General features: G+C 43.5%; 1 protein-coding gene across 6 annotated transcripts in view; it reads right to left on the bottom strand.

Moving 5' to 3' along the window:
• LOC310872625 (glutaminase kidney isoform, mitochondrial) overlaps window positions 1–13,728 on the bottom strand; it is a 45,833-nt gene that overhangs the window by 23,445 nt on the left and 8,660 nt on the right. For 4 of the 6 annotated variants that reach the window (XR_014570411.1, XR_014570412.1, XR_014570413.1 and 1 more), the window contains exons 2-3: window positions 4,848–4,944; window positions 4,288–4,409 (exon numbers count right to left, since the gene is read on the bottom strand). Coding sequence is in view for 3 of the 6 variants with exons in the window: in XM_083784653.1 (XP_083640779.1) it covers window positions 4,288–4,409; window positions 4,848–4,944 (219 nt within the window). In the remaining 3 variants the exon portion in view is untranslated. Of the gene's footprint in view, window positions 1–4,287; window positions 4,410–4,847; window positions 4,945–7,267; window positions 7,285–13,728 lie in introns of those variants that run through there. The other 2 variants (XM_083784655.1, XM_083784654.1) reach the window with 2 other exon arrangements.

The following is a 13,728-nucleotide window of genomic DNA, read 5'->3' as shown; positions in this document are numbered from 1 at the left end:
GGCTAAGCTAACTTCACTCCAACAGCTCTGAGGCTAAGCTAACTTCACTCCAACAGCTCTGAGGCTAAGCTAACTTCAACAGCTCTGAGGCTAAGCTAACTTCAGCAGCTCTGAGGCTAAGCTAACTTCAACAGCTCTGAGGCTAAGCTAACTTCACTCTAACAGCTCTGAGGCTAAGCTAACTTCAAAAGCTCAGAGGCTAAGCTAACTTCACTCCAACAGTGCTGAGGCTAAGCTAACTTCACACTTACTTGTGTTTGTCCAACATTAAACTTACTTCTTAAACAGATGTTTTGTCCAACATTAAACTTACTTCTTAATAAGGTTGTGCGATATTTCGGTTTCGCGGTTTAATACGGTTTAATGATTTCATTAAGGTTTTTTCCGTCAAAACCGAGAAACCGCATGTCACATGACATGTACGTTGCGTCATGTGAACGTGTCAATCACGTGATTACTGTTTACGGGAGCGCCTCTATGACGCTGCAGAAAGCGCCCGCATATGTGAAGAGAACGCGCGCGAAGAGAATACACTGAAATGAATGCAATAAAATGGCGACAGGAATAGCAGCCGGAGACCTGGTCTCTAAACGAAACGCAACAGCCCCAGTTTGGCAACAGTTTGGCTTTGTGCCCAACACGGATGGAGACCCAGATGACCTGGACAGGCCAGTATGCAAGGTCTGCTTGAATAGAGTTAAGGCTACCGACGGCAACACGTCCAACTTAAAAGCCCATCTAAAAAGTAAACACCCACTGGCCTACAAGAGGCTGAATCTCACGGGCAAAACACCGACTGCAGCTGTTGGACAGACGGGAATCTCAGCTGCTTTTGCCAAACACACGCCATACAGCCGAGACAGTAGAAGGTGGAAGACATGCACCGCAGCTGTAACCAACTACTTGGCGAAGGGAATGGTGTCTTTCAACACAGTAGACAAAAAAGAGTTCAGAAACATGGTGGGCAAACTGGATCCACGTTACGAGTTGCCTGATAGAAGGTATTTCTCAAAGACGGCTGTACCTGCCCTATACAATAAAGAGAGAGAGGACCTGCAGAAGCTCGTGTCGGGATCAGAGTTCTTTTCACTGACGACTGACATGTGGTCAGCCCGTAACATGGCACCATATATGTCGCTGACATTCCATGCCATCACCCCGGAGTGGAAGCTAGAATCAAAGTGCTTTCAAACTAGCTTTTTCCCCGAACAACACACTGCTGACAATCTCGCAGAAGCACTGGAAGGAGCACTTGCAAACTGGGGCTTAGAGGAAGGAAACCTTGTGGCAATAACAACGGACAATGCCAGCAACATAAAAAAGGCCATTGAGAAACTTGAATGGCAGTGGTTGAATTGTTTCGGACACAACTTAAACTTGGCTGTCACCAACTCAGTGGCACAACAGAAAAGGAGTGTGGACCGCGCGCTTGCAGTTTGTCATTCAATCACTACTGCATTCTCTCACAGCTGGCCAGACAGCAGGCCCTACACAGGAAACAACAGGAGATGGACCTACCAGATCACCGTCTCATCACGGTAAGATAGCTCTACTAAATAATATAGTATAGGCCCAGCCGCCCAATAAGCCATTATAGCCCAATTCTAGTATTTTTCTTATTTAATGGTTCATTAATAAGTAGCGTAGGCCAGCAAACGTATGCTCACTTTTCACTTTTGTTATTTTCGTGTGTAAGTGTATTTTTTATTCATATGTCGACAGGAGTGTATCACCCGCTGGGGTTCCCGACAAAAGATGATTGACCGTATCCTGGAGCAGGCGCCAGCTATTCGAGCAGTACTGTCGGAGGACAGGGCGGCGAATGTGTCATTCACTTGGCAAGACATGGATGTCCTGACGGCTATAAACCAGGGGCTAAAACCTGTTGCGGAGTTCACTGATATCTTATCTGCAGAAAAATATGTCACGAGCTCCTGTATCCTACCCCTGTTAAATTTGTGCAGAGATGATGTGCTAGCTGTGAAAACGGGTGATGTCACACTAACGAAGGAAATCAAGTTGGGAGTTGTTGAGAGGCTAAATAGCTATTACAAGTCGGACGAGTCTCAGAATCTGCTGCGCAAGTGCACCATTCTTGACCCTCGCTACAGGGATCAGATTAAGATCGCTGGGGGTGGGGTGGGTGAATTTGATGAAGTGAAAGCTGAGCTACAGGAGGAGATGGTCAAATTGGCTGGTAGGGAACAGCAGCGTCCACCAGTTACAGTTAGAGTTGAGGAAGATGCTGAAATCGAGGACGAGGCTGGTGCTGCTGCACCACTGCCTCCCATTCCCCCCAAAAAGAAAAAAATGTCGCTGGGCATTCTGCTCCAACAACATGTCGGTCTGCAGGGAGTTGCTGCTGCGACTACCCCAGAGCAAAGTGCAGAACGGGAGATGGCTAGCTATTTGAGAGAACCCCTCCTATGCGGAGACGAAGACCCCCTTATGTGGTGGAAAAGCAATGCAACCCGCTTACCATTACTGTCACGCGTTGCAAAAAAAGTATCTCTGTGTCTGTGCAACGAGTACCGCCTCCGAACGAGTCTTTAGCACTGCGGGCAATATCGTGATCCCCACACGAAATCTCCTGAAGCCGGAGAAAGTGGATATGCTCGTGTTTTTGGCCAAAAACCTTACTCTGACAGAATAGTAACTAGTAAGCACATGATTGTAGGCTGAGAGGCTCCCGCTATGTCCAATGCCTAAGAAGAATAGCGACTGTTTTTCGTTTGTTTTATATAGGGAGACTTTTACTTTCGGTTTTATTATTTTAATGTGAAAAATGTGCTGCTGCAACTACTTGCACTAAACGTCACCTTTTGTTGTTATAAATGTGTTGGTTAATACTACTTTACTTGTTACAAAGTTTGCACTGAACTTAAACTTGCCGTACTGGCTTTGGTATAAGCGAGCCTCAGCATAGAGCTGTTAGGCTACTCGTAGATTTGTCATTTATTATAAAAATAAATATGTTGTACTTGTTACTTGTTAGTGTTACAATTAAAGTTTGCACAGAACTTAATGTTGCCTTAACTTTGGCCTCAGGAAGTCAGGATAGTCGCAGATTTGTCATTTATATATAAATGTATGAAAGATAAAAAGCACTTTGTTTGTTGACTTGAAATTGTTGAAAACTTGACTTGTTAAATGTTGAGTAAGTTTGAATGAATATAGGCTACTTGCTTAACAGTTTGCACTATTGTACACTGACTAGACTTAAGTGTATACGTTTACAATGATTGTTTTCTTTGTAGCCTATTGTGGAATGTTTTGTTCATTGTTGAATGTGTTGGCTACGCCCTAGCCTATACTATACTTGCAAATGTTGCAATTTCTGTCACACTCGGTGTGAGTGCATCTGAGTGGTAAATAAAAATGCTATTGATTCTCCCTATAATGAATGATCTGTTCGTTTATTTGAACACACAGACTATAGTGCTTTAATCTTAAACTTTAGCAATAGCAGTCTGTCTAACTGGTAATTTCATCTAAATGGTTGGCTGGAAGTGGTAACGTTGCTTAACTTGCTTTGTTTAAGCGGTGGTACTATTAAATATAAATGATTATGTTTAGAGCGTGTATTTGCCTGGGGGAGGACAACGGGACCAGCATCTAGTGGCGTTAAACTGTAATTGCAGTCTCTGGTTGCGGTTTAACAGCTGTGAGCTGTCATCTCAGTCTCAGACCGCATGATGCGGTAGCTGGCCCACGTTAAAAAAAAATAACGGTAAAACCGAAAAACAGGGTATTTTGGGAATAGTAAACCGGGGTTTTAAAATGTCCCAAACCGTCCAACCTTACTTCTTAAACAGATGTTTGTCCAACATTAAACTTACTTCTTAAACAGTTCTTTGTCCAACATTAAACTTACTTCTTAAACAGTTCTTAAACAGTTCTTACTTCTTAAACAGATCTTTAAACAGATCTTAAACAGTTCTTACACAGTTCTTACTTCTTAAACAGATCTTTAAACAGATCTTAAACCGTTCTTAAACAGTTCTTAAACAGTTCTTTAAACAGTTCTTAAACAGTTATTTAAACAGTTCTTAAACAGTTCTTAAACAGTTCTTTAAACAGTTCTTAAACAGTTCTTTAAACAGTTATTAAACAGTTCTTTAAACAGTTCTTACTTCTTAAACAGTTCTTTAAACAGTTCTTAAACAGTTCTTTAAACAGATCTTTAAACAGTTCTTTAAACAGTTATTTAAACAGTTCTTACTTCTTAAACAGTTCTTTAAACAGTTCTTAAACAGTTCTTTAAACAGATCTTTAAACAGTTCTTACTTCTTAAACAGTTCTTTGTCCAGCATGACGCCGTCCGAGGTGTTCTTCAAGGTGGCCTTCAGAGTGTCCATGGTCTCCTTCAGTCTAGGATCTCCGGTCCTAAGGCCTGTCGTTTTCAGAGCCTAGAAAATAACATTATTTAAATAGTTAGTTAGTTAACTAATTACTAACTATTTCAATGTATTTTTCAGAGCCTAGAAATACAATTAAATAGATATGAACACATTGTAGAAATACAGTTAAATAGATATGAACACATTGTAGAAATACAATTAAATAGATATGATATTGAATTGCAGCCGTCCGTAGGTGCTCTTTGAGAGCGGTTTTGAAGGAGTCAAGGGATTTGCATGTCTTAATGACTGTTGGTAGGGCGTTCCACATTTTGGTGGCATAGGAGCGAAAGGAATTTAGTCCCCTGTTTGAGACGAATCTGGGTTGCACATAAACCAAATGAAATGGTAACGTGATAATATCATAAAAGTGCGCATGCGTGCATGAGTGTGCGTGTGCGTGTGTGTGTGTGTGTGTGTGTGTGTGTGCGTAAGTGCGTGCCTTACAGATATGAACTTGTGAGCAGGGATCTTCTCCTGTCCTTCAGCGATGGTGTAGAACAACAAGTCTTCTAGACTGGGCAGGACGCCTGCATGTCTTCTCCTGCACGCACGAACACACACACACAAGCACGCATGCGCATGCGCACGCACACACACACACACACACACACACACACATTCACGCACACACGCACACGCACGCACACACACACGCACAGACACCTATTACTCAGACATTTTGTGAAGATTGGTGCAGCACTATCCTGGCTGTCCAATTCATTTTAGTTACTCTTATGTTTTCGTTTATGTAAAAATTTGAATCGCGATCTCAGTTCTTGCAGCACTGGAGCACACACACACACACACACACACACACACACTCACTAGGTAGCACGTGCATGCGTTTAAATGAACATGCGCAGGGACCAACTATGACATGAATTTGAGATGCAAGGATAACATGCAATAAACTACATCCACCTATGATAACAATAAACTACATACACCTATGATAACAATAAACTACATCCACCTATGATAACAATAAACTACATCCACCTTGTGTTGTATATAGAATATAAGGACTATATCAGCTCTAATACTAACCATGTGTTGTAGAGAATATAAGGACTACCAGCTCAAATACTATCCATGTCTTGTATCTCCTTCAGGAAGGAGATATGGTGTTGTATATTAGAGAGTACAGGTTGCTGTGTAATGTTAGAGTCCACAGAAGACATGTAAATATGAAATAAATGCTTAAACATGTAGCTAGGTGTAATGTTAGAGACCACAGAAGACATGTAAATATGAAATAAATGCTTAAACATGTAGCTAGGTGTAATGTTAGAGTCCACAGAAGACATGTAAATATGAAATAAATGCTTAAACATGTAGCTAGGTGTAATGTTAGAGTACACAGAAGTGAACCTTTCAAGCCTGTTTTCTCAACTCGCTGTTTCTCTGCAAGACGTTATATTACTCTATAAGCCATATCTCAAAAACTGAACAACCAATATGTCAATTTGAAGCTGTGATTCCCTGCTTTCACATGACATGAAAACGAAAATTCCAAAAAATCCAATAGCAGTCCCTCAGTCAAATTCAGTCCCATATCATATATCATATCATATCATATCATATCATAATACTACTACTAATACTAATCATACTATAATTCTAACAATGTGTGTCTGTGTGTGTGTGTGTCCGTGTGTCTGTGTGTCACTGTGACTGCCGTAACTCCTTACTGCCTGCACCAATCACTCCCACTTTTCACACAGGCATTGACCATATGAATATGGAGGGCGTAACGAAGCCCTTTGTTCGATTTGACACATTAATGATTATTAATGAATGTATTAGTCAATTACAAACGCACCCGGGCGCAGTACCCCCCACGGCCACAAGGGGGGGGGGGGGGCAAATATCTCACAACGGGTAAGGGCTAGTACACTAAACTAACTAACTAACTAACTACTAAAGAGTCAGAGTTAATGTGGGTCTGGGGGCTAAGGGCCAATTCCTACTCCTATTTTACCGCTAGGCTCTACAGAGCCAAATTACATCACGTTGTAGGCTCTACAGAGCCAAATGACGTCACATTGTAGGCTCTACAGAGCCAAATGACATCACATTGTAGGCTCTACAGAGCCAAATGACATCACATTGTAGGCTCTACAGAGCCAAATGACATCACATTGTAGGCTCTACACAGCCAAATGACATCACATTGTAGGCTATACAGAGCCAAATGACATCACATTGTAGGCTCTACAGAGCCAAATGACATCACATTGTAGGCTCTACAGAGCCAAATGACGTCACATTGTAGGCTCTACAGAGCCAAATGACGTCACATTGTAGGCTCTACAGAGCCAAATGACGTCACATTGTAGGCTCTACAGAGCCAAATTACGTCACATTGTAGGCTCTACAGAGCCAAATGACATCACATTGTAGGCTCTACAGAGCCAAATGTCGTCACATTGTAGGCTCTACAGAGCCAAATGACGTCACATTGTAGGCTCTACAGAGCCAAATGACATCACATTGTAGGCTCTACAGAGCCAAATGTCATCACATTGTAGGCTCTACAGAGCCAAATGACGTCACATTGTAGGCTCTACAGAGCCAAATGACATCACATTGTAGGCTCTACAGAGCCAAATGACGTCACATTGTAGGCTCTACAGAGCCAAATGACATCACATTGTAGGCTCTACAGAGCCAAATGTCATCACATTGTAGGCTCTACAGAGCCAAATGACGTCACATTGTAGGCTCTACAGAGACAAATGACATCACATTGTAGGCTCTACAGAGCCAACCCCACTTGTATTCGGCTCTAAAATAGGAGTATGAATCGGTCCTTATACTAATAAAATAAAGAATATCTACAATATGAAATGAGTTATACTTACACACACAGACAGACAGGCAGACCCACAACCAATGGAAGAGAGAGAGACGGACAGACAGACAGACAGACAGACAGACAGACAGACAGACAGACAGACAGACAGACAGACAGACAGACAGACAGAAACATGCAGAGGGAAAAAAATTAAAGCATTAATTAAAATCATGGAGTGAACACAGACATGCACATAATTATAGTTACATTAATACACACGCACGCACGAACGCACGCACGCACACACCTAAAAGCAGCATGTGAATCATTATTATGGATGCATTCAGAAATGTACACAGACCACATTCCAGTTTAGTATGTTCAAGGTTCAAGGTTCAAGGTGTTTTATTGTCACATAGATGTACAGGTACAGCATTGTGAAATGCATTGTGTATGTGTGCATACACGCACGCACACGCACACACGCAACGCATACACGCACACACACAACGCACACACGCACCTAAATAGCAGTCTGTAAATCAGATGCATACTACAGACTCACTCCCAATCTAAACTATGGAATGAACTTCCCATTGCAGTCAGAACTACAGACTCACTCCTAATCTAAACTATGGAATGAACTTCCCATTGCAGTCAGAACTACAGACTCACTCCTAATCTAAACTATGGAATGAACTTCCCATTGCAGTCAGAACTACAGACTCACTCCCAATCTAAACTATGGAATGAACTTCCCATTGCAGTCAGAACTACAGACTCACTCCCAATCTAAACTATGGAATGGACCTCCCATTGCAGTCAGAACTACAGTCTCATTCCCAATCTAAACTATGGAATGAACTTCCCATTGCAGTCAGAACTACAGACTCACTCCCAATCTAAACTATGGAATGAACTTCCCATTGCAGTCAGAACTACAGACTCACTCCCAATCTAAACTATGGAATGAACTTCCCATCGCAGTCAGAACTACAGACTCACTCCCAATCTAAACTATGGAATGAACTTCCCATTGCAGTCAGAACTACAGACTCACTCCCAATCTAAACTATGGAATGAACTTCCCATTGCAGTCAGAACTACAGACTCACTCCCAATCTAAACTATGGAATGAACTTCCCATCGCAGTCAGAACTACAGACTCACTCCCAATCTAAACTATGGAATGAACTTCCCATTGCAGTCAGAACTACAGACTCACTCCCAATCTAAACTATGGAATGAACTTCCCATTGCAGTCAGAACTACAGACTCACTCCCAATCTAAACTATGGAATGGACTTCTCATTGCAGTCAGAACTACAGTCTCATTCCCAATCTAAACTATGGAATGAACTTCCCATTGCAGTCAGAACTACAGACTCACTCCCAATCTAAACTATGGAATGAACTTCCCATTGCAGTCAGAACTACAGACTCACTCCCAATCTAAACTATGGAATGAACTTCCCATCGCAGTCAGAACTACAGACTCACTCCCAATCTAAACTATGGAATGAACTTCCCATTGCAGTCAGAACTACAGACTCACTCCCAATCTAAACTATGGAAAGAACTTCCCATTGCAGTCAGGACTACAGACTCACTCCCAATCTAAACTATGGAATGAACTTCCCATTGCAGTCAGAACTACAGACTCACTCCCAATCTAAACTATGGAATGAACTTCCCATTGCAGTCAGAACTACAGACTCACGCCCAATCTAAACTATGGAATGAACTTCCCATTGCAGTCAGAACTACAGACTCACTCCCAATCTAAACTATGGAATGAACTTCCCAGTCAGAACTACAGACTCACTCCCAATCTAAACTATGGAATGAACTTCCCATTGCAGTCAGAACTACAGACTCACTCCCAATCTAAACTATGGAATGAACTTCCCATTGCAGTCAGAACTACAGACTCACTCCCAATCTAAACTATGGAATGGACTTCCCATTGCAGTCAGAACTACAGTCTCATTCCCAATCTAAACTATGGAATGGACTTCCCATTGCAGTCAGAACTACAGACTCACTCCCAATCTAAACTATGGAATGGACTTCCCATTGCAGTCAGAACTACAGTCTCATTCCCAATCTAAACTATGGAATGAACTTCCAATTGCAGTCAGAACTACAGACTCACTCCCAATCTAAACTATGGAATGAACTTCCCATTGCAGTCAGAACTACAGACTCACTCCCAATCTAAACTATGGAATGAACTTCCCATTGCAGTCAGAACTACAGACTCACTCCCAATCTAAACTATGGAATGAACTTCCCATCGCAGTCAGAACTACAGATTCACTCCCAATCTAAACTATGGAATGAACTTCCCATTGCAGTCAGAACTACAGACTCACTCCCAATCTAAACTATGGAATGAACTTCCCATTGCAGTCAGAACTACAGACTCACTCCCAATCTAAACTATGGAATGGACTTCTCATTGCAGTCAGAACTACAGTCTCATTCCCAATCTAAACTATGGAATGAACTTCCCATTGCAGTCAGAACTACAGACTCACTCCCAATCTAAACTATGGAATGAACTTCCCATTGCAGTCAGAACTACAGACTCACTCCCAATCTAAACTATGGAATGAACTTCCCATCGCAGTCAGAACTACAGACTCACTCCCAATCTAAACTATGGAATGAACTTCCCATTGCAGTCAGAACTACAGACTCACTCCCAATCTAAACTATGGAAAGAACTTCCCATTGCAGTCAGGACTACAGACTCACTCCCAATCTAAACTATGGAATGAACTTCCCATTGCAGTCAGAACTACAGACTCACTCCCAATCTAAACTATGGAATGAACTTCCCATTGCAGTCAGAACTACAGACTCACGCCCAATCTAAACTATGGAATGAACTTCCCATTGCAGTCAGAACTACAGACTCACTCCCAATCTAAACTATGGAATGAACTTCCCAGTCAGAACTACAGACTCACTCCCAATCTAAACTATGGAATGAACTTCCCATTGCAGTCAGAACTACAGACTCACTCCCAATCTAAACTATGGAATGAACTTCCCATTGCAGTCAGAACTACAGACTCACTCCCAATCTAAACTATGGAATGGACTTCCCATTGCAGTCAGAACTACAGTCTCATTCCCAATCTAAACTATGGAATGGACTTCCCATTGCAGTCAGAACTACAGACTCACTCCCAATCTAAACTATGGAATGGACTTCCCATTGCAGTCAGAACTACAGTCTCACTCCCAATCTAAACTATGGAATGAACTTCCCATTGCAGTCAGAACTACAGACTCACTCCCAATCTAAACTATGGAATGAACTTCCCATTGCAGTCAGAACTACAGACTCACTCCCAATCTAAACTATGGAATGAACTTCCCATTGCAGTCAGAACTACAGACTCACTCCCAATCTAAACTATGGAATGAACTTCCCATCGCAGTCAGAACTACATACTCACTCCCAATCTAAACTATGGAATGAACTTCCCATCGCAGTCAGAACTACAGACTCACTCCCAATCTAAACTATGGAATGAACTTCCCATTGCAGTCAGAACTACAGACTCACTCCCAATCTAAACTATGGAATGAACTTCCCATTGCAGTCAGAACTACAGACTCACTCCCAATCTAAACTATGGAATGAACTTCCCATTGCAGTCAGAACTACAGACTCACTCCCAATCTAAACTATGGAATGAACTTCCCATTGCAGTCAGAACTACAGACTCACTCCCAATCTAAACTATGGAATGAACTTCCCATTGCAGTCAGAACTACAGACTCACTCCCAATCTTCCACCGTAGTCTGAAAACCCACCTTTTCAGACTCCATCATGGCCCATAGCACTTACCCTACCCCCTTAGATAGCACTTTATGTAGACTTATAGCATGTTACTACGACAGCACTAGAATTGCATTGTACTTCATAGTACATATGTATTGTATAGTATAGTATAGTATAGTATAGTATAGTATAGTATAGTATAGTATAGTATAGTATAGTATAGTATAGTATAGTATATGTATAATTTATATGTATAGTTTCATTATATAGATATTCCACTGTTATGTTCTTAGCTTACATGCTAACTACTTTTTTTATGTGATGTATTGACATGCTTTTTGTTCTTGCTTAATGTAAATCACTCTGGATTAAGAGCATCTGATAAATGAATACGTTGTAAATTGTAAGTGTGCACACACGCACACGCAAACGCACACACACACACACACACACACACACACACACACACACACACACACACACACACACACACACACACACACACACACACACACACACACACACACACACACACACACACGTGTGTGTGTGCGTGCGTGCAAACCCTTTACAGAAAGAAGAGTTGCCCAGAGTTGCTTGTAATGAGCAGACATGGCAACGGTGAGCAGGGGTCACTCCGGGTCAGACAGGCTGGAATGACATTAGCCACGCCCCCTGGGAGCCTGACGGATTAATAAAACCAACATCACAGCGTAGAGACTTAACCCTCTATTCACAATCTGGAGCGTCTGGGACGCGTGGAGCGTTGTCCAGGGTGTTTTAGAGAAGGGAGACGAGTCTGGGACGTGTGGAGCGTTGTCCAGGGTGTTTTAGAGAAGGGAGAAGAGTCTGGGACGCGTGGAGTGTTGTCCAGGGTGTTTTAGAGAAGGGAGAAGAGTCTGGGACGGGTGGAGCGTTGTCCAGGGTGTTTCAGAGAAGGGAGAAGAGTCTGGGACGCGTGGAGCGTTGTCCAGGGTGTTTTAGAGAAGGGAGAAGAGTCTAGGACGTGTGGAGCGTTGTCCAGGGTGTTTTAGAGAAGGGAGAAGAGTCTGGGACGTGTGGAGCGTTGTCCAGGGTGTTTTAGAGAAGGGAGAAGAGTCTAGGACGTGTGGAGCGTTGTCCAGGGTGTTTTAGAGAAGGGAGAAGAGTCTGGGACGTGTGGAGCGTTCTCCAGGGTGTTTTAGAGAAGGGAGAAGAGTCTGGGACGTGTGGAGCGTTGTCCAGGGTGTTTTAGAGAAGGGAGAAGAGTCTGGGACGTGTGGAGCGTTGTCCAGGGTGTTTTAGAGAAGGGAGATGAGTCTGGGACGTGTGGAGCGTTGTCCAGGGTGTTTTAGAGAAGGGAGAAGAGTCTAGGACGTGTGGAGCGTTGTCCAGGGTGTTTTAGAGAAGGGAGAAGAGTCTAGGACACGTGGAGCGTTGTCCAGGGTGTTTTAGAGAAGGGAGAAGAGTCTAGGACACGTGGAGCGTTGTCCAGGGTGTTGTAAAGAAGGGAGAAGAGTCTAGGACACGTGGAGCGTTGTCCAGGGTGTTTAAGAGAAGGGAGAAGAGTCTGGGACGTGTGGAGCGTGGTCCAGGGTGTTTTAGGGACGTGTGGAGCGTTGTCCAGGGTGTTTTAGGGACGTGTGGAGCGTTGTCCATGGTGTTTTAGAGACGTGTGGAGTAGGGTTGGGTGACGATACGAATACATCGTCAATCGCGAATATACGAATCCAATCGCCGAATATTTTTATTATATTTTTATTTTTCGGGACGATTTAGCCCAATTAACCTGTAAAGTGTGAGCAACATATGAATCAATTTGGGCCAGCAAGCGGCCGGGTGGAACTCCCACAGTCCCCGCACTCAGCAGTCAGCAGCATCGGGCAACGGCACTTACGGCAGCCACCTGTCAGTGTAAAGGCTGGGAGCCGAGGAAGGCTGTAGCCTACATGTTGTTTAAGCTCCGGAGTCCAGACCCATGCAGTTTAATATTATACAGTCACAATCCCAATGCGCCACCCGTGAAGTCGGGGGGGAAAAATAATAAACAGGCTGCTAGTGTTAGTATAGGCTTATAGCTTAGCGTGTAGCTACTGATTCAACACACTGAACTTCATCTCCGCCTGTAATCCAAGTTATTTTTTTATTGACAACGTGAACAAACCCCGACACCAGCGCTGCAAAAATAGACAGATCTACAAGCTCTCAACGTGTAGCGAACAGTGCTGCAGAAACAGGCAGGACGCTGCGCCTTGAGAGCCTGTGGATCAGCAACAGCATGTGGGCGCCCCTCTGAGCCTCCGACGCCGGTGCGGGGAGGCAAGACTTCTCCACTGTATAGGCTCGGGGATCATTCGTTAGCTTAGCGCTTAGCTTAGCGTGTAGCCCCTACTGGTGCAACCCACTGATTGAACTTCATCTCCGCCTGTAATCTAAGTTTTTTTTATTGACAACGTGAATGAACCCCGACACCAGCGCTGCATCTACAAGCTCTCAACGCGTAGCGAACGGCACTGCAAAAACAGGCAGGACGCGATGCCTTGAGAGCCTGTGGATCAGCCCGGCCGCAGCAGCTTGTGGGCTCCGCTGCTCCGCTCCGAGCCTCCGATGGACCGGTGCGGGGAGGCAAGGGAGCAAGTTACCCTGGCTGCGCAGCAGAAACAGACTGATCTACAAGCTCTCAATGCCTAGCGAACGGAGCGGCAAAAACAGGCAGGACCCGGCGCCTTGAGAGCCTGTAGATCTGGCT

The sequence above is a fragment of the Protomyctophum parallelum genome (assembly GCF_964188405.1).
Source record: "Protomyctophum parallelum genome assembly, chromosome: 15".
NCBI classification, from domain to species: Eukaryota; Metazoa; Chordata; class Actinopteri; order Myctophiformes; family Myctophidae; genus Protomyctophum; species Protomyctophum parallelum.
Note: the sequence above shows the minus strand (reverse complement) of the source record. Positions and strands in the feature narration are given on the sequence as shown.